The 22904-nt window shown below is 37.0% G+C and overlaps 1 protein-coding gene across 1 annotated transcript in view; it reads left to right on the top strand.

Annotated features, from left to right (window-relative positions):
• Positions 1-22904, top strand: part of LOC140234698 (neurobeachin-like) — a 421843-nt gene that overhangs the window by 35719 nt on the left and 363220 nt on the right. Inside the window, 1 exon segment of the mRNA XM_072314734.1 lies at positions 2442-2546. Coding sequence (XP_072170835.1) covers positions 2442-2546 — 105 coding nt within the window.

Here is a 22904-nt window from a genome sequence, read left to right as displayed (position 1 = left end):
AAAGTCATATCAAACCAATGTTTCTCTCAGTCAGAAAAGTGCTTTTGATAACTTAGTACCGTCTTTTACCTAAACAACAACAATAAACAGCTAATATACACCCACAGGTGTACTCCCCTGACTAGATGAAATAATCTGATAAAATAAAATCACAAGGTAGTGCTCCGTATTAATATGGATCTCTGCTGTGAATGCCTGCAGTCTTTTCCCATTGTTGCCGGCTGCCACAGTGAAAGGTGACCTTTTCACAGTTACTAAAGTGTGTACATATCATTTTCACAAATTGAATGGCCGTTTCTCAATCACGTCTGGAGAAGGCAAAATGTCAAATTCATTACCCTGTGAGTGAGATGTATGGGTCTGAGCTGAGAGGCAATAATTCATCAACAATGTGTAATTTGGTGCAGTGGGCTACCATCCTCTGTTTCATCGGAACAATCCGAGACCTCTGATGCTGCGACTGCAGCATTTTTGCGGTGCTCTGTCTGTGACATTCGTTAAATTTCTGGACATCTCTTGTTTGCCTTTGATGCTCAAAAGTGGAGAGGCCTCTGTGCTCCATGGCAGTCTATCCCCCACATTTAGGACCCAGTTGCTTGTTCTCAGAGAGAGGTTTCACCAGTAACAGCAACAGTTTTCATTCTTGATTTAATTGATCAAGTCCCTTAAAACATGTTTCTGTGGATTGGTTTGGTATTCTTCTTTTTTAAAAAATTTTTAGTGTTCAGTACGGTGGATTAAAAAACTTCTTTATCATTTGAGCCCAATTTGAGTCACATAATTTATTTTTTTTTTTAAACAGTTGTAGACTGATTATAAGCCTCTAAGTTGATGAATTTAAAACTGAGAAATACTTTGCATTTTGCTTTGTATTAGCATTTCTCTCAAGGTGCAGATGTTGTAATTGAGGTACAGATTTAGTTAATTTAATCAGTTCTACCTAGTCTTTTGCTACAATAGGATACAAAGTAATATTCAGGGTTGCCAATTTATAGTGGGTTACTGTAAAATGAGGAATGTTCGCATGCATTTTAATTTGGCAAATTTTGCGAGCGCCAAGATTCGCGAAATTAAAATGCACACATAAGTTCTTGTCTACACTATATGCATTGAACGCCAGTGGCAGTTTGCGAAAATTTCATGCCACGAAAAAGGCCGCTGGCTCCAATTCGCAAAAATTTCATGCCGCGAATAGATCATGTTTTACAGTAACAAAAATGTGTTATGCACCATCACCACCACCAAGAAATAAAATGAAAATAGGAAAGTAAACAAAAACAAAACAAAACATGTAATTTAACAGAGGTAAAGAAGGGAGATATTGTTTGGAAAGTTAAAAGACAATATCTGAGACTAAGTGAAACTAAAAATCAGTTTGTAGGCACAAGCTGTGCTTCTTCAAGTATTAAGCCATGTACAGAAATGGGAAAACTGGGAAAATTATTGTTTTCGTTTAAAATGTTAGACCAATACCAGAAATTTGGACTAATATGCCACACCCGCATAAAAGCCACACCCCAACTTCAGTGCTCCCTTCAGGGGAATAAAAAAACAGAAATCCTTGTGGTCACGAAGGGGTTTTAGTTTTGAAAATTCAGGCTATGTGAAACCACTCCTCGAATACCAGAAGATCAAGCCACCACTGTAAATGGAGTTTATTGGATAGGAAGAAAGGAGGTAGTCTGCTTCTCTGCTCTTCTTGATTCCTCAACCTGCTTTGTATGCGTGGGGAGACACGAGATGAAAAGTACAGACGCGGTCATTCACAGATGAAGGAGGATGAGAAACTCCAGCCCAAAATTGATGATGGAATGACATGAAAATGAGATAGGAGGAAAGAAAAACAAACACATACATAGAGCACAAAAGTGCATCACACTCTATGCAGTTTCTAAACTGGTTTGGGGGGGGGGGGGGGGAGGGCAGAGATGGTACCTTGTAGTTGATTTGCTCTTTGTAGAACTCATTCAGTCAAACAATTCATAGATGCTAGAGATAGACTTTGTCAGTGAATGAGTCAAGGATGCGCTAAATGCGGAGCTTTCCAACTTCAACATTTCCTTTTTACCTGTCAAACGTCACAAGGTCATTTTGTTGCAGACAATATCATCTGGTCCTCATGAAATTGATACCTTGAATTCTGCTGTGTTTTCTATACATGGATTGGAGAAAAATTACAAAGAATTGGTTGAATTTATTCCAGCAGCTTAAAACCAGGAAGAAAAAGAAATTGGCCAGTTTAAGAGAGCAATAGGAATTTTCTTTTCAATGTGTGCCTACGCAATGATTATGATTATGTTTACAATATACATAATCTATAAATTCAGGGAGTAAGATTATAAGTACGTTGGAGTGTATTTAGATATGGTTTAATCTGTACAACATGTATTTGGAAACATTGCCTGATTTTATCTCTCTTCTATCTTATTCTTTAAATCTAGCTCGTTGGAGGCAGATTTGACTTGGAGTCTAATTTCATCATCCAAGAACCAGACAACATCTCCCACATGGTTGAGATGCTCTCCCACTGTGCCGTAACTCTGCAGGTAAGTGCCCATGTCTGTGCAGTTGCCGTTGCCCGCTGTTTCTCCTATTTGGTTTGGCGTTGGATGCTCCAAAGGCCTTGGTGACCATTCTGTATGGCTACACTGTATGGTCTGAAGTCACCGCGGTAGTTTAAATCAAATCTGTGGTTTGAATTTAGTCCATGGACTGAAAGAAGTAAGAAGTATAAGACTAGCTTGGACATGCATGTTTCCAGCGTGCTGTTAGTAGTGGATCTCGGTTGGAGTATGTGACATATGTCAAAGTTGCTTAATCCATGGACTAAATTCAAACCACCTTTGCAAGTTCTATGAGTCCACTGGACGTTACTGACACTAAGGTTGTCATGCACAGGTATTGTACATTGTACATCAGTGTAAGTTGATCACTTCAATAATAATGAAACGAATCTTTTATAATTTGATCTGTCAAATAATCTGAGGTGCTGACACCGGTGTAAAATTGAGATGGAATGATGAAAAGCTTTGATAGTGAGGAGGCTGTCTATACACAATGCAGAATGCAGACACTTCTTTCTTCAGTTGCATGTTCATGAGGGCGGCCATATTGGAATTCAAGATGGCGGCTAACCCAGTAGTCAGATGTCTTGGATCTGGCAGTTTTTTGAAATAAAAAATACCCCTACATGCACAATTTCATACTCTCCACCAGATGTGAGCATGTCGATCAATTTTTGCTACGTATCTGCCCCACTAAAAGGTTTCCCTGACATTCAGCACATATTCAGTCGCATGAATTCTCTGAGTGATGACTGGAAAGTTTTCATATGGCCGGTGCAAGCACACTGGCATCACATGCCACTCAGATAAAAATACCAGGGCCACATCTTTTCAGTGCAGCCTCTGTAGCATTGCTGCACCATAACCCCCTTCAATCTCACTGAGCTTGACAATTTCTAAATTCAAAGAGTGCTTCCACTCATATAAACATTTTTTCCCTGTCTCATCTGTTTCTTCTCCATTACTGTCTTATATTGTATGGAGTTTATCAAAGATAGTAGCAGAATGCTGAACAATAGCAACAAAATCAGCCTCCTCCCATGGTATGACATACGTACTTGATCACATGATGGTGTCATGTGACGTGATGTGGCCACCCATTTCCAGGGAATCACCTTTCTGCCAATCAAGGGAAGAGGCATCAAACCTGTCATGCAGGGTTAGAACCTTGTCCTTTTTCATTTCCATGCTTTATGAGGAGTCCAATATCTCTGGCATCTCAGTCACTTTATGGATAAGACTTGATGAAACCACACAAGGATACTGATAAATGTTTTTGTTTTAATGTATAGCAGAAAGAGTTGAAAGGGATTTCGGGGGGGGGGGGGGTGGAGAATGGACTGATAGACTGCGGGGGGAATGAGATTCAGTATGGGAGAGAAAGAGAGGGAGAGAGAGAATATGTGTGTGTGTGTTTTATGTGTATCATGCATTTGTATGCATCTTGTGGAGAATCAGACAGATAGAGAGAGAGAGAGAGAGAGAGAGAGAGAGAGAAGAAAAGATCAATTTTGTCTGCGGAGCATGGGATGAACCATATGTCAACCTCTTTCTCTCTGAGACTCTGTAATTTCTGTATGCATGCAGTGCATGGAGTATTGTTGTTTCAGCTTCGCAGGGTTTTCACAGTTCCACAGGCTTAGGAAGAAGCATGTGCTTGCTCCTTCAAAAAGAAGAAGAAGAAGAAGAAGAAGAAAAAAGCGTTAATACATGTAACATCACTTTCATGGTGTTGTCACTATGCTAAAGCAACATGATGCAAAGAATTATTTTGTAATTTCTTTTTCAGCATCCAGAGCAGCAGAGGTTTCATCCTTAATTTATTTGACAAAATGTATCTCACAGTCAAGGGCAGCTCAGTATGAAATAGGTATAGATTTGCAAAATCTATCACATGAATCATCAATGCAGCTTTAAGTTAGAAGAAAATATGTGACATGAATGAAGAATAATCAGAAATTAACTTTCAAGAATCATAGAAATTCAAAGCCATATTGCATTGTTGCTCATTTGTTCGTCAATTAGTGTACATCGTATAATATAACATGGACTTTAATACATCAGGCGGTCCCTATAGAAAGTTGATCTCCAGGACAGGTTTGACTGTTTATTAATACATACATACATACATACAGTCAAACCTGCCCTGGAGACCAACTTTCTATAGGGGCCGCCTGATGTATGTGGTCACTGAAAAATCTCCCCTTGAGAAAAGCAATGTTACAGGCCCTGTGCATAGTGGCCACCTGTGTAACATGGCCAAGACCATGAATTCAGTTTCCCGGACGTGGTAAATGGTAACCTGTGTATAGTGGCCACAGTCCTATACAGAGCCAGAGCCAAGCCAATAATTGACTTGTGTTTCTGTTTTGCAGCCGTGCTGGTCATGCATAGTGAATAATTCAGTGATTACAACTTCTGTGTTCACCTGCCATTTGGGCATGGTAATGAACTTGTGATGTAAGCATGCTTGCCTGATACACGCTGGTGTGCATTAGCTCAATCGATAACGACGTTCAATGTATGAAGGATGTGCATACACACATACATGCACATACATGTACTTAAAAAAAAAAAAGATAGACTGCTGATACATTATGTATGTGATAGCGCGTGAAATGTTGGATAATATCTATAGCGACCCCGTATCTATGGGTAACAGCCACTCTTCTTATCTCCCTTGGGTGGCCGCTATAGAAAAGTTTGACTCTATAATTCATTTTCTCAGAGTGCACAAAACTGTAAGTCCTGTAAACGTATACTTGTATGGGAAGGGGTTTGAATGTAATGTGTGTGATACTATTACTTATTCATTGTACCCTTTGACCTTTGTGCTGCATTTTGTTGCAGGGATGTTAATCAGCTGGTATCAGATCTCATTAGAATACTAGTGTAAAACCTTGGTTTGCGATCACATTAGTACTAGAATGTTGATTCATACAAAATATCATCAAATGTGACCTCATTTCAAGACAAACTTTGACAGAAATCATGACTAGGAAGTGAATATCAATTACCAAAGTATGAGATAAAGGGGTGGAAATACAAATACATCATTTTATTCTCTTTCTAAGATAAACTTGTGCAGGTATAAAGCTAATACAATTTACAGTTATCTCATCAAGAGAGACTTGCCATATCAAAACAGCATACAAAAAGGTCTGGCAAAAGTGGGGAAAAAATTGGCCTTTGCTTAGTAGAAGGTTGTTTTTTTTTTGGAATAGTAGTACATCATTACTTTATTGAAGTTAATCAAACAGAAACAAAGGAAAATATTGAAAGATGTAACAACTCAACAGAAATAACAATATCATTACATCAATGCATTGCCCAGGACAACATGCAGGACAAATGACAATTTTGTATAGAATCTATAGGAAACCTAAATAAAAGTGTTACACGTCATAAAGCTATGTTTGGATCTCAACTTAGTAGACCCTCCCCCCTTCCCCTCTCCCCATAAAAAAAGATCAAACTTAGAATGTATCAAATAATATCACAGTCCTAGAAAAAGTAAAGATAAAGAATTAATCATCTATTCAAATGGGAATGGATGAATGAAGCATGTTAAAAACAAACAAATTTTTTTTCCCATAACTGAATGTGGACAGAGACTTGGCTGCAAACAGCGCTACGAAATGTCCCTTGTTGCTGTGATAAAACGACCTCCATGCTCCTGACAGTGACATGACATTTGCTCCTGTGACAACATTGCTCCGGTCCTATTTTCTCCAAGGATTTAGGGTTAGTAGGGTTGTGATAGGATTTTAGGTTTAGTTTGATGGGAGGATTATGATTAGGGTTATGGTTATGTTTGTGGGTAGAATTATGTATGGCTTAGAGCATATAGATATTTCATGAGAGTAATTGTCGCGGGAGCAAATGTCATGAAACTGCTCCTGACATAATTCTGAGTGAACCATATACTGTATATCTGACTAAATCAATTATGTTTTCGATGTGAGTATAACATTGTAATGATGTGTGGTAGCACTGAATTTCTTGATGTGGGGAACTCCTCATGACAGTGATCTTTGCATATGAGGAGCATATTTCTGACCTTTTCATGTTTGAAAGAACTTACAGCTGCATGCTGACTTGTGTGTAAATGTATACAAAAAAAATGTATTTAATGTTAAAACACACATTCAGTCATTGCCGTCATTGCAGTCAGTCTTACTTCAAGGCTGTTTATTCATAGTTTGTCTGACCAGTTTGTGAATCATAATAGCTCTCTTAATGTATGTGCAGCATCAAGTGGGTGGAATGTGTCCTAAAATCTGTCTTGTGTGATTTCCTATGAAACTTATGATTCATAAATGCAATTTAAATGCAAATTTAAATTCCCAATTCAAATCATTTTTGGGAAAACAGTGCTGTTAAAAGTGGCTGAAGCAGTGATACTGTATATCCCGGGGAATATTCCTTAATTCTATTTGTCAGTTTAGCAGGGGACATTTGACACTTGGCCCAACTCTAGCTAATGGACGTACGTCATAGTTTTGAGGTCAACCTGCTAACTCCGCCTGATTTCAAGTTCAGGATTATTGCTGGTGTAAGTGTTGAGATAACTTTAACACCATTAACAGCACCGAACTTGAAATCACCCATTATCTAACCACTAGGGTATTGAAATACATACATGCATACTGAATGAACTGTCATTGCATCTCTTCTCTTGTCTTCTTATCTCATTAGTATCTGAGACTGTACTGAACAAGGTAGTAGATCATTGATGTTGACATGAGTACATTTCATTATACATGTCTCAGGAAAAGGGGCAGTGTCCTTAAATGGGCTCAATTTGCAACCAGGAATGAGTGCCCTCTTCCCCTAATGGCAGTCCTCCCACCTCCTCCAAAGGAATCATGTATAATTCATGGTGCATAGTGAAATGGCAGAAAGCTATAGAAAGAGTGCATTACTGTCACATGATACATGTCACCTGATACCTTCCTGGCTTATATCACCTGATACTTACTGCAAATTGAAACTTTTTTTAAATGTCAATTTTTGCATGATAAGCATCGAGTTTTGCTTATGAAATCAAGAAGCTTTTCAGGTGAAGATATGATATCATATCAGCTAATTTGCATGTGCAGTTGTGATCAGTTCTTACTATTTGGCAAAACCATGGGAAGCCTTAACACTCCAGAGTGTTTATTTGTTTTGTGAAATTTCTATTACTAACTCTCTTTGTCAGATTTTATTCCAGTCATGGAAGTCAGCTTCAGAATTGTGACCATGCATCACAAAACCAACAAAAAGTTGCACATTGTATGCTGATTTTGTGTGAGGACTCAAAATAGGTGAAATGGGTCAACCTGGTCAATCTTGAGTTTTTCATATTTCCTGAAAGAGCAATACTTTTACATTATTGTGAAGTTTGTGATCATAGGATGAATGGGAAATTGTTTTTCTGGAATACTTCCTTTTTGTAGAACAGTATGATTAGGTGTGTCTTAGAGTCACCTTTTCATTTCTTAAAAATCCTTTACACACTCTTCACTTTCGACTCTAATAACTTTTGAAAGGATGATGCTACTGCTTTGAAAGTTTGCATTAGTCATGGATACGATACATGTATGTGCTTATAAAGCATTCATGATCAATTTCAGCTTAACCTGATATCTCTTCATTGTTGTTGCTATGAAGTTTTACATCCTGTTTCTTGACCCATTCATTGTACAGAGTATGGCTTGGTAAAATTAAGCACTTCAATAGCCCCTATATTTCAGAGCCTCTTTTCTCAGCTACAGTACTTTCTTTAGAGTATTTACAAATTGTAGATGGGTTAGGAAAGTCCATTTGAATGAAGTTATATATCATGTTAAAGCATAAAGTCTGCTCTTTCAGAACCTGTTCTTAAAAATCCATGTCTGGCAACTTTTTGACATTGATTTTGTGTTGCAGGGTCACAATTACACTTTCTCATGCAGTACAGAGACCTAACTTACGAATTTAATTTCAAAGTTCGGTTTGTGTTCTATACTAATGATTCGGTTTCAACCATATCATGCAAATATCAGTTGAGGCCATGAAGTCACTTTGTTACAACTTTCCCATTGACCTGCACTAAGATCTTCACAAAAAAAAAAGAAAAAAAAAAGAAGAGAAAGAATAGATTCTATCCTTTGTATTTGAGTAATGTTGAGTTGTTAACAATTTTGCTGTTAAAGGGGAGTTGGTGGTAGATTCAAAGGTTTTGAGCCAAGACATGATTATCAAAATATTTTTGTGCTAACCAGTTAGATCAGAATGTCATTCCTATTTGTAAGGCACCTGTGTCGTCATTGTGCCTCTTTATTGACAATGGGCCATATGAGTGTACATAATAATTATGTACTGTGATAATTGACTTTGATCTAGTCGAGCCAGTTACTCAGTATACAAGTTTACTTTATGGTGATCTATGGGAAGCGAGAGATGAAACAAGTTTATCATGTATGCCAGGTGTAATCAGGTGTCTATTACTGGACATGTAATTGTTACCTTGTAGCATAAATGTGGAATATTTGTGTGTGTGTGTGTGTGTGTATGTTAGGGAAGTCTTAAAACTGTTTCAAGTATTTGATGTTTATATTTCATGATGGACAAAAATCAATGAGAATTTGTAATGTTTTTAAGCTACACTTTTGAATTCACAACAAATTTAGGGACAAAAAAAAAGTTGTGGTGAGAGCCGGAGCTACTGAAATGTACATCATGTGAAAATGTCCAGTTTTATAGTAAGGAGATACATGTATGGTTGATTTATCTCTTGTGCATGTAACTCATGTTTCATATTTGTTGATACTATTTAGCTTTTATAGTGTATTTCGGCTCTCACATGTTCTAATATTATATACAGACTGTGTGTACAACAACTGAATTATTGTGACATTGGAGGCAGTACTTCACCTCACCAACCCCCTTTTTACACTAATGACACACAGAAACACACATACACACACATTTTTATAATACAGCATGGAAATGCCGAAGTGTCTCCGCAAGCAACAGGCAGCTTCCTATCCATTTCCATTTCCATGATTGATTTACCACTTTCACAGCCATGTAGCTCTTTCCTTGCCGTGGCTGGGCTGCGTGTGTCAACATTGAACTCTGTCCTCGGTTCTACATGTGTACTACCAGGATGGCTGAACCTAGCATTTGTAATGCACGTAACACAAATGCATGTGATATACCTTCTACATGATTGCAATGCTGTGTTCCAAATGTGTGGTGACTGCATATCACATTCAAAGTCCTACAATAGAGCAGTCAGTCACTGTGTGTGTGTGTGTGCCTTTACGCATGCCTGTGTGTGTGTGTGTGTGTGTGTTAGTTAATTCGCAAGTTTACATATGTATCTATGCATATTTGTAAGAAATTGCTTATAATGTATTGTGCAGTTTTTAAGGATTGTCACTGTATCTGCAAGAAGTAGTGTTTTTAAGATCAGCATAAGATGTGAACATAGTTATTACAGTATTCATTGTACGTCCACAAATGCAGAATGTAGTGTGTATGACTTCACGTCTCTCTTGTTGAAGTTTAACTTTGACACTTTCGGAGGTCATATACATTATCCTGTTAAAATCTGGCTATGATCATTGTTAGGACTGATATAATCTCTAACTGTACAAAATTGATTTCATATGATTTTATTGATATGTGTAATCTTGTACATCTGTCAATTCTGAGCTATGTTTATTAGAATGTATCCAGAGGAGGGGTTTGTATCATAGTTATGTCATGGAAGTATTCATTAAGAATATGTCAAATTCAGAGATAATGATCATTAATGCCTATGTCATCAATCATTTTCAAGATGATAGTGGATGCTGCTTACATGACTGGATTGCTGTAGATAAACGCTACATGCTGAATACCCAGTATACACCAAAACACTGTCAGAGAGATTGCAGGAGGATGCATCATTTAAATGATTGATATTATCATTATCATACTTACCAAGGCGTTAAGGAAAATGGTGTTAAAGTACGTTTGTTGATTATGTCCAGTTTCCACCTGGTGTATGTGATGTTGATGTAGGGCAGAAGAAAAAAAAGCTTTAACCCATTCAGCACTGATGTGTCAAAGGTTCTGTGATACACTGATACTCTGTAACATGGCCATCACGTGTTGTACAGTATCTTCCTTGATGCACGGCGACCTTGGTCGCTGTGGGAGAAAACAAAGAACACCCAGTGAAGCGGAGGGGAAGGAAGCGCTCAACCTTGTTGTAAATGCGTACGTATGTGACTGACAGTGAGGGGAAGAGACAAGTTTACCAGTATTGGTAAGCACGCCAGGCAAATATGATGTATTGGAAGGGGGGGGGGTAGGGTAGGGTTGGGGCTGGGGAGGATGGGGCTGGAGAGCAGTGTGGCGTCATTAAGATGCTGCTGCAGAAAGATTTAGGAAAGGCATTTTGAGTAAAGAAAAGCAAAGGGCTGTGTGTGATGTCGAAAAAATGCAGCTTCCTCACTTGACCTTTTCTTTAAGGAGTCCTGAATTTCAATAAGATTTCATTGATGGATTGTCTGTGGTGTAGGCATAGGACATTGAAAATGTGAGTGTGAATCATCCACACGATGTCCTTGTTTGATGAGCAGTTAAAGTAAATTATGTGAGAGTGTGTCTGTGTGTGTAAGTATAAGATATACATAATCTCTCTATTTTGTTTTCTGTTAAATATGGAATCATGAAAATAAACCACATTGCCAAATGAAATTCATCTGCATACTGTCCCTACTATAGATACATTGTAAGTAGCTCTTCCATTTTTTTATTTTATGTTGCACACTTAAATTGTGCTGCTCTCGCAAAACCTTGATGTTTGAAAGCTGTAATACTGTCACCATTTTATCATGACTTATGGTATATATACTCATATTTGCATGCTGTTGTGTATTGGGTAGAATGGGGAAAACACATTTGATTGACAGAGAGTATATGGGGAAATGGTGGTAGAGATGAAGGATATATTAAATGCTGGAGAAGATGATTATGGGTGAGATTTATGGTAGTGTTGACAGCTGAATGACAGGTGTAAATACATTCATAAATCTCTCCCGTGCATGGGTGTTCATAGAGAGTGCTGCGGTGAAAGCCTGTTTTAAACACTGCTACTCCATAATAGACTTTCCAGCACTGGTTTATGATTCTTAGAAGAATGGAAATCAAGACTACAAACTGGAGTGCTTGTGTTTGGTAGCACATTGTGGCTTGATTTGTGTGGTACCCAGGAGTTAAAACATCAATGCTATATATGATATCAAATCTGTCTTTTCACTGATGTTGGATTGGGAGTATATTACTGTAAAAGAAGGAGAAAAACATATCTGTGAGAAAAGTTCTTCTCATGTTCAAACCTAATACACGTACACTGTATCTACAAAATTTGAATTAAAAATTTTTTTGACTAAAAGTCTCATCTCACATTTAAATCCAATTTCTGCAAAAATTAAGCAGGAAGTGGCATCAAAATTGTGTAAAAATATCCATATGCATGTTTTAAATGCATTGATACTGTACATTCTTCATACATTTAACTGTACTTGTAAAACATTGTGACTACAGTATATCAACCACAAGCGCTAAAGCTGGAGCAGGCCTGTTTCTTATCATTCATGCATACTTCACAGATTCCCATCTCTCTTTCTGTAAGTGTTGTGTGTAAAGTTCCATCCTTAGTAAAAACACCATAGTATATATGTATTATGACTGCATGCATCAATCTGTGCATTACAGGTTAGATGCCATATACTGTATACGCTATAATTTTCGCGTACATAAATTTTCGCGAATTGCCGATGTCACACATTTTCGCGAGTGGTTAAATTCGCGGTTGGGGGACCAGAGAAAATATGAAGTGGCAAAGAAAGTGTGAATTTTCAACTTACTAGCAACGAATGCTACCACAGCGACTGGGCTGTGTATACTAGTAGTTAGACGTGGACATGCTATATGTACGTAAACAAGCTTAGCCAGTATGGTCTGTTCGGTAAGCCGTAAAATGTTCATATCGTCAAGGCAAGGGATTCATTTTGGAAGGTAATATTTTCGCGTGTTGTTAATTTTGCATATGGCTCCCGACTCGCGAAATTCGCGAAAATAAAACCCACGTGAAATATATAGCGTATACAGTTTTTATACCCCCGCCACATGTAGTGTGAAGGGGGAGGATATAGGAAACACCGTGATGTTGGTCGGGTGGTCGGTCGGTCGGTCTGTCTGTTGCTAAATCTTGCGTTGCGAACTCCTTCTACAGTTTTGAAGCAATTTAAATGAAACTTAGGGTAAATGATGATAGTGAGTTATAGATGTGCAAGACATGTTTTTTGTGTTTGTCGGACAATGTGTTGCCATGGTAACCATAATTTTACCAAAACCTTGTGGATTGAATAACTTCTATAGTATTTAAGCAATCAATTTCAAAATTGGTATCTATGATGATCTATAGGTGTAGTTATGCAAGACACTCATTGTGTTTGTACTTGACAAAGTGTTGCCATGGTAACCGCATGTTTTCTTCGAAATCTTGTGGAGTGAACAACTTCCACAGTTTTGAAACAATTGAAATCAAATTTGGTAGGCATTATGGCCTTGAGGCATAGATGTGGAACACATAATTTTTGTGTTTGTCGGACAAAGCGTTGCCATGGTAACCATAATTTTACCAAAACCTTGTGGATTGAATAACTTCCACATCATTCAAGCAATCAAGGTCAAATTTAGTATGTATGATGATCGGGAGGTGTAGTTATGCAAGACACCAATGTGTTAAAATAAGAAAAATGTGTTGCCATGGTAACCACTCATTTTTGTATCAAATTGAACCATTTAATCTATGAAGTTGAAATTTGGTGTGTGTGATGCTCTTTAAGTGTAGTTTTGCAAAATGTCCTTTGTATTTGTATCGGACAATGCATTGCCATGGTAACCACATTCTTTTTTTTTTTTAATCCTGTGGAGTGAACTTCTTCTCAGTTTTCAAGCAATTGAAACCAAATTTGGTAGGCATTATCGCCCTGAGGTATAGATGTGGAACGCATAATTTTTGTGTTTGTCACACAAACCGTTGCCATTGTAACCACAATTTTACCAAAACCTTGCAGATCAAATAACTTTTCCATCATTCAAGCAATTAAAGTCAAATTTAGTATGTATCATGATCTAGAAGTGTAGTTTTGCAAGACACCAATGTGTTAGTTTAAGGAAAATGTGTTGCCATGGTAACCTCTCATTTTTGTATCAAAATAAACCATTTAAGCTATGAAGGTCAAATTTGGTGTGTACGATGGTTTTTAAGTGTAGTTATGCAAAATGTCCCTTGTTTTTGTATCAGACAATGCATGGCCATGGTAACCACACTTTTTACCCAAACCTTGTGGAACTCAGTGTCAACTCTGTAATTGTACAGTAAACTAAAATTATTCTGTTTCCAATTCGACAAGTGCACAAACTTGGTATTTACGTCATTGCCCTCATGACATCACATACTATAAAGCAACACTAGGGGTGGGGGTATTAATCACCTTCAGTGATAATTCTACAAGTTGTAGTTCAGGATGATTTTATATTGTGATTGTTATGAATATATTGATTTTTGTGAAATGAGCAACACTGCCTTCAGGTACACAAAGGCAGTGAAAGTATTCAATACACAGTAATAGCCAGCAACAGAAGTACATGATGCGTGTGTACCCTGTATGTTGGCCTGTATGTTGGCCTGACTGCAAACACACAATACATGGAGCAAACCAAGTTGATCCCAGCACACAATGTACTAGCAAGATTTTAAAATGTCCTTTACATGCAAGGGGAAGGAAAATATTTGGCTGAGGGAAGCAGTTTAGTGAAGCATCGCTAAAAATGGAAACTTCAAGTCATGGTATATGGTTGTTGTCACATGAGCACATGCACTCCTTTTAAAAGTGGAGCATAGTATATCTTACTCACTTTTTGTCACCACCTAACAAAATATGGTACTTGCATGCAGCAATATTGCATAATGCTGACATGGAGTACTGATAAGACTTGACAGTGGTGCAACGTTTTCACTGTGTTAATGCCAAATGTAATTAGAGAATGCTTAAACTTTGAACAGCTGCTCCTTTTGCATGAGCACAGAAAAATATAAGGAATGGAAAACGATAGCAGTAGTGCACAGCACACTGTCCTCATAAATTTATAGATTTGTCACCTCTAAAGTGAGATATTGCTGACTTTAATTCCTGCAGATGGATGATACCAACTTTTTACCACTATTGAAATTGTCTTAAAAAGAAATTGAAAAGAAAAGAAATAAAGCTATTTACTTGAGAATATAATTAGCAGTATGGCATATTCAGTCTGCAAGACCAACACAGCTATGATGTGTGTCAATGTTTGCTGTGTACATGTATTCTTGTAAGCTGGTTGTGATTACAGTGTAAACAACTATACTTTCATTATGTTAAGAAAACAATGTATTATACAACAATTACTTACTACACTTTATAGTCATTGCTTGAAAATATGCCTGTCGTACATGTGTTGTATGTGGATGATTTTTTAATACCATTAGTTGTATTGATACTGATAATGATAAAGGTATTCTATTATTGCAACTGATTGTCAAATTGCCCTATATGCTGGCGTAAGCTATTCTTGTAGAGGACATCATACCTGTACTGTAAATAATCAGAATAGAAGAGTAGAAAGTTCAAGAAAAGAAAGGCTTCTGCATTAGGATGGGGATTGTGCACTTTCAAAGACTCTGCCCACATATTGAACAAAATGTTTTGAGACCAGTTTGGAAATCTATCGTAATTGCCTCTTTTTGTAACGTGAGATACTTTTCCAAAACCAGCATTATACTCCATGAAATATTTTTCAGTGTCTGGTACAACATAATTTATTTGTACATGATGTCCTTTTTTTTTCATTCTCTCTGATTACTTTAATTTTTCACATGCATATGTTTTACAAGAAAATTTGACAAGTTTAAATTAGTTTATCATAACTACATTGATCAATGTTATTAATAAGACAGCATTGTAAAAATTCCCCCCTTTCTGATAGAAAGACAATTACATGTACCAAAAGGATTGCATATATATGCTTCCTTTTTGAAAGAACAGAGTTTCTATTATGTTAATACCACTTGAGATGTGAGAGAGGCTTGTGGCTACAGCAGACTTTTGGCGTTGCAAATTTGGTTGGCTGTAGGCATGACTGAACACTTAGAAAGAAATTCAGTATGCAGTGGTGCAGCCAATCTTGAACTTTTTGCTAAATGCATAAAATTCTTCTGGGAATTATGATTTATGTCTGACTTGCTAGTGCATCTGAATCAGGCCTTGCTGTTTGTCATGAGAGAATTGTGCCAAGTCAAGTGAAAATGCTAAAATTTCATGTTTTTCTCTGTATCTCTGTGATGGCTCAAGGTATCTTCATGAATCTTAATACATACATCCATGTACTGCCTGACAATGATTCTCTTGGGAAGTGTGGGTCAGGGGTCAGGGGTCAGAGGTCAAAGTTAAGTTAAGAATGCTTAAATTCTGCTATTTAAGTGTGAAATTACACTATTTTCTCCATGCCTTGGAAATTACTCGATGCATATGCTTTCAGGAATAGTTAAACTAGGTACATATACTCAAACCTTCCCTAGCACTCACCTGTCTATAATGGCCACCGGCCATATAGATAGCCACTAACAACAATTCCCCACCAAGGGAAAAACATGTTTAAAATTCTGTTTATAGCAGCCACCTGTATATAATTGCCCCTTTTCCAGTCTTCCATGGGTGGCTGCTATAGACAAGTTTGACTATACGTGCACTACTGCACAATAATTCTGTAGGGAAAGATTTGGGTCATGAGGTTAAATGTCAAGTGAAAATGTTCAAATGTCACTATTTTTCCCATATTTTGAAAATGTGAAAATTGGATATTGATATTTATTACCAGTTGTGATTATTTGAAGAAAGTTGTCAGCCATGGGGTCAAAGGCAAGGGTCAAAGATCGAGTGAAAATGCACAAATTCCCAAATACTTGTTCTCTGAAACAATTTAGCTATCCAAAATAATGAAGCCTGGTTCAAGGAATGTATACACTCAACACATGTGGGATGTGCCATTAAACTTTCAAACATTTAATTTCTTTTTTTTTTTTGCCTGTCATGTGAAACTCATCTCACATTGTCAAGATATACTGTAAACCTATTGGAAGAATAATGCGAGAATGTGGAGGCATACCTGTCGCTATAGCAACATTTCTCGTTTCTGAGATTGCATTGTGAATCTTTTATTGCCCTTTGATTATTGGTAAATGTTTGATCACATCGTGATTTTTTTTTTTCGAGTTTAGATGTTTTACCTCAAATCAAATTTTATGTAACATTTCCATTTCAGATCCTTTCCTAAACTGTTCTCAGCAAAGTCTAGTTTTGAATTCATTTTTTTTTTTTTTTTGGAAATACAGCTTGTTATTTGATGAAATGTGAAATTTTTCATCATTTCCAAATTTCTTTTTTGAGATAGAGCGGTGCCGAGCCGGAATGTTGGCCGTTTCATTGTAATGCTGCAGAACCCTAAGTGTGTTTGCATGGATTATGAAGAGTTCACCTATAGTTAGACCAAGCATTATGTCTCGGTGAGTTCCAGTAGCTCACAATGGAAATGAGTGACGCTGTGGATAGATACCATGACAGGTGTTTCATTCCACCTGTTCTATTACAAACCAAAATATCAATAAATTTAATTGCCTTCTTTTTCCTATTTGTTTTCATGTACAGTAAAACAGAATATAATCCTTAATATAGATGCCAATTTCCAAACTAAGCTCTCACTGTCGAAGTACTCGGTGTCTAAAGAAATTCAAGAGATGTTCAAGTAAAATTGAGCAAACAGCATGGCAGAAGCTTCATTATAATGGAATGTAACTATTTAGCCCCTGAACAGCCTGTGGTCACCCTTTGCATTACTTACATAATGTGTGTGTGTGTGTGTCTCTCTCTCTGTAATACTCTTTTAAAATATGTGTGTGTGTTTCTCTCTGCAGCTGTTATCATCCAAGTTTTGCCCTAATCTGGAATACACAAACACAAGACCATTGTGTAAAAACTCATGTAACATTGTGTATAATATTCTGCTTCTAGGTGCTGAAGGCTTGATAAAGGGTGTGTACAGTTCTGGTTGAGGTGAGGATTTAGCTTTTAACATTTTGCGAGATATTCAGTCTGTTCTAGGTGTTCGAGCAGAAAGCATCTGTCTCTTCTGAACTAAAGCGACAGCTACAACCACTCGATCTTCTTCTTCCTCCTCCTCCCCCTCTACTTGCAGATGCAGCTGCAGTTGTAGTCTCCTTGGCACTACTGCCACCTTGAAGTATAAAACTTTCAACTGTTACAGAATTTTTGACAGGACATGGCAGCATATTTGTTAACAACCTGACAAACTATACAAGTAAAAGAAAATCTTAAAATATTGTTACAAATGACTTGAGAGTGCTGTGAGTTGCACGTATGACCATCTGACGACAAAACGAAATCGTAAGATGGCCGTAAGTCTGACAAAAGAATAACTCAAGGCATTCTTATGAAAAACATACGAATTCTAAGGCCATTTCATTTCGTTTCTCTTAAAGGTCTTAAGTTGCTCTTGCAAATTGAAAACAACGTTTGTACGAAATTCGTAAGAATCTGTGCCCCATCTACGAATCTCTACGAACTCCAGAATTTGTACGAACAATGACATTTGTGACCTTTGTGACCGTCAGCCAGCAGGTAGATGAGAAAACACCAAAGGCATATTATAACAGCAATTAGTTTCTGCTCGGAGTCCAAGAAAGTATATATTCACAACAGTAGTTCAGTATGGAAATTCCGTGAGAGATGTAGTTTTGACAAAACTACATCTCTCACGCAGTTTTCATATTGAACTACTGTTGTGAATATATATATACATATATATATATATATATATATATTATATATGTATATATACATTTTTTTTTATTTATTTTTTTTCATTAACAGGTCCCTGAAGGTGCATTCCCTTCCTTTTACCTTTGCATCTCATGTAATTTGCCATCCAAGAGATTAAAATTTTGCCATAGATGTGATTTTAATGCAAAAAATCCTATTCTGCTCCTCTCCCAACCTCTTTTCTGGTCATATGCCCCAGGAAGCTAAAGAGACATCCCAAGTGTATGTACATTCTGCTTGAAATTATTTATAAAAGATTGAGTATGAAATTTTAATGGGGAAAATGGAATGCAGGTGCAAATGGTGAGAATTTGTCTTACTATTTTGTTAAGTACCACATCTCTGCTGTTTAAAGTGACCTGTATTGTAAGCACTTATGCACACATGTTCTTAATGCTGAACAAGTTAATACTACATGCATGCATGAATTTACTAAAATAAGTGAATTGTGTCTTGTCAGCTGTTAATGATCGTGTATAGGCCTAACTGTATGTCTGCATATTCTTGTGTGTATGTATGTGAATTAACTTTTGTGTGTGCTTGTGTATGTGTGTGTTTGTGTATCATAGTGTGAGTGTGTGTGTGTGTTTTGTGCGTGTGCCAGCTTATTTGTATTAGTATGCATCTAGGAGAAAATCATATTTGTCATACAAGAACGGCTAGCATGAATCAAGATCAAATTGTATTCAAATGATGTTTTCAATTTTGAAAGTAAGCAAACAAATTCTACATCTTGTGTCATAAGATATTCATACATTACACCTGGAATTCTTTTAAAATAGCAAGCATCGTCATATTAAAGTTGTCCCGTGTTGCTGTTTACAGGGCACTGCTTGAAGCACACGCCGAATTTGACTGGTATAAACCAAAGACTTTTGGCAAATGAGATTACCCCCCCCCCCCCCCCCTCCAGCAAACCAGCAGCAGTTTCATCGCCAAATTTTTGCCTGCCGTTTGATGCTCACTGCAAGCAGTAATACACGGACAATAGACAAAACACACTCAATCAAGTTATTCCATAAACATGCAGGCACGCTCAACTTCAGTTGCGTGCATCACCTTTGCATTGCAAGCTGTGTTATTTATGTCTAGTACTGTAGTTGTCTACATTCTGGGCTCTTGTTTTATTTTATCTTATTTATTTTTTTGATTTTTTTTTTTTTTTTTGGGGGGGGGGGGGGTGTAGCATGGCATGAACTCTGTGTGTGTGTGATGGCACAATCCAAAGAATGCATTTTCACTTGAAAGGGAAGATTCTCTTGATCGCTTTTGTATGTGGTATCTGCTGTGCTATTACAATGGAATTTGTATGACAAAAACACCCAAAAGAACAGTCCAGATTCTAGACTAGTTTGGTAGAAGGATGCTGCACCACATAGTTACCACTTGCAATCTCTCTCTTAATTTTGAGTTTGACAGTCAAGAATGTAGACACATGATGGGTGTTTTGCATGAACTGTTTGTAACTTGTTGCCTGTGATACTACCAAGCTGAAGAATTCTGTCCGACAGCTGCATTTTAATGTCAACTAATTTAGAAGTAATTGTAATACAGTCTCAAGGTTTACAAAGTATCTTGTTAAGTGCTGTTATTTTCATTAAATTGATACATCTGCATGGTGTATAATTTCAAATATTCACTTCACTTCATAATTGCAATTGCATTTGATAATGGTGTGTATCATGGTGAATATACATTTGTATATGTGTATGATCGTCATGCCATACTCTATGAGAGGTTGGTTGAAGAAAGTTAACTTAAATTTCAACCCTGAAATGTTTATTTCACATGCAACCAAATTTAGTAATTATAACATCATTCTCCAATTCCCCCAGGATGTCTTACTCAATGATTTATACAAATACAACCTTTGCCAAATATGATACAATGCATTCACCTAGAAACCTAATTTCAGTTTGAATTTCAAGCTAAGAGCATTTTGTCAGCCATGCAATGTGGTCATGTAGTATAGATAGAGGTTAAACTTCACTTCAACTCAGTGTTTCTTTCCTACATTTAATTTCAGATTGTGGGCCTAAAGTAAGATATTTGACCACATTGTTTTGTCTGTGATGTATTTCTCAGTATCAATTTGTAACCACAAGGACTTGAGAGTATAAGTGGATAAAGTCTGTAAAGTGAACATCCTTCTCCCTGGGCAGATGGTATGTTTTGTATTGAAATAGATGGAAGTATATTGGTCTGCTTGTGTTATCGACCAATGGTGTCATGAAGAAATAAAAATTAAATGACGATAGATTACAACAAAGATCCTCTTTGGATATTATCCTTATAAAGATGCCCTATATAACACATGAATGTACCCTGCCATACATGTCGCTATATTTTGCTAATCAATGCTTTTTCTCTTAACAACCATCAATTTTCTGTGACACTGAATGTAACGAGTGATAGTATTGTGATCTTAAACGCTCCTGTGAGAGAAGCGCACTATCAAATTACCTTTACCCTCGAATCAGTCTCACTGGCACATTCTGTATCTCAGCCCCTGCTCCATGCATTCTCTTGGGAGAAGAATTGCAGTTGAGCACCCTGATGAATGCAAAGCTTGGGTTTATTACTTTAAGGACTCCTCAATTAAGCTGTCCATCTCACGCCAGGGCACATATCATCATTGCGTGAAAATTGAGTATTAAGCCACCTTTCCCGAAAGTGCTGGCTGGTAAATGCGGGGCCAATTCAATTAATTTGCAATGTGTCCGCACTTACGCGCGTGAGTGTTATATATGCTAAGTTGCCCGTCTTGCATGCTAATGTATCGTATGTCTGTGTATGTGTGTGAATGTGTTTGTATCAGTTCTAGGGTGTCTTTATTTGATGGTTTAAATTGCCAACAGTGATGTGACAATAGTGCTTGATTTTGTAGAGCATAGATTAGTCTGTGTTCATCAAATGAGGCTGTTGGGAAGTGAAAACAGGTTTTTGACGGTCAAACTCAGGTGTGTACATCTTGAAATATTAGTATTAAATCCAATATGATTACTGTAAAAATGGACATTTTCACGGTGTGGAAATTTTTGCGCATTTCGCGCAACCATAAACTAGCGTGAAGATAAAAGCACACAAATATTTTTGCTTGCCATGCGTGCCACTATGTTGCATCTTGATTTCGCAGAATCAAAAACACTCGCAATTCATCTTACTTGGCAGAGCACAAAAAATTACTGGCACAAAAATATCCACTTTTACAGTATCTGTTACAATTACATTTGTAACATGGTTTCCTGTTTATTCTCGATATCGTTAATTGCTAAAAGTTGTATGGACATTCTATTGTAAGATGCACCAAGGAGTTGGTATGCAGTCAGTCTTAGCTGGGAATTTCTGTGTTTACAATAGAATTATCTAGTTCTGGATATCTAACCAGAACATTGTTTGAAAATGATGCTGACTTTTGAAAGTACTATTCAAGAGACATTTGGAGATTTACCCCTCATACTGTGAAAGTGGATATTTTTGCGCTACTAATTTTTCGCGCTTGACCGGGTGAGAAGAGTTTCGCGTGTTTTTAATTCCGCGGATTCAAGACAATATCTACTGGATCATACGGCATGCAAAAATATTTGCGTGCTTTTATTTTCGTGCTAGGTTCTGGTTGCATGAAATGCGCGAAAATTTCAACACCACAAAAATTTCCACTTTTACAGTAGTTCATGAAGGTTGACAACTATTAAATTGGCACTTGCCTACATATTTCATGTTGGAGAATTATAGAAACTGGTGAGATTTTAATCTGCAGAAGATCAGAAGAAATTCACAAAATGTAGATATTCTCATAATTATATGTATTGCCAATGTAATTATCAGACATGAATTGAGCAATTAAGAGGCCTTGAAATTTCTGCAACTTAAGTTAACAATTACATAAAAATAACAGAGGGATTAAATGAAAGAGAGCTTATATTTCTTTCTCATGAACACTCCTAATAAATGGGAAAAATCAAAAAAGAAAAATACAATAGCAAATCATGGAGAAATTGGTTTTGGGGACCTGATGGCTTATAATGTAAGGGAGATAAAGGGTTACAATCCTGCAATAGAAAATGTGGTATATTGTAACATACTATGTTTTAGCACCTGCATTCTATTCTACATCAAGCATGATCAAGTCCAGGCCTCTTTGAAACAAGAAATCTCATCTCAGAGATCAGTATTAAAGTGATAAGTTCATTACTTTCAGCACCTGCCACCTATCACACAAAATGTTTTACTTCAGTAGTTTTTTAAAACATTTCTATTTTATATTCATTTTTTTTTGGAGAGAGAGAGAGAGAGAAAGAAAGAGATAGGGAAACACCTTTAATGGTGCTAGTGTGAAGCATATCTGTGATGTATTTGCTTTTCAGTGGAATCCCCA

The sequence above is a fragment of the Diadema setosum genome, chromosome 11 (assembly GCF_964275005.1).
Source record: "Diadema setosum chromosome 11, eeDiaSeto1, whole genome shotgun sequence".
Lineage (NCBI taxonomy): Eukaryota > Metazoa > Echinodermata > Echinoidea > Diadematoida > Diadematidae > Diadema > Diadema setosum.
The sequence above is the reverse complement of the archived record's forward strand: the minus strand, read 5'-3'. Positions and strand labels throughout refer to the sequence as shown.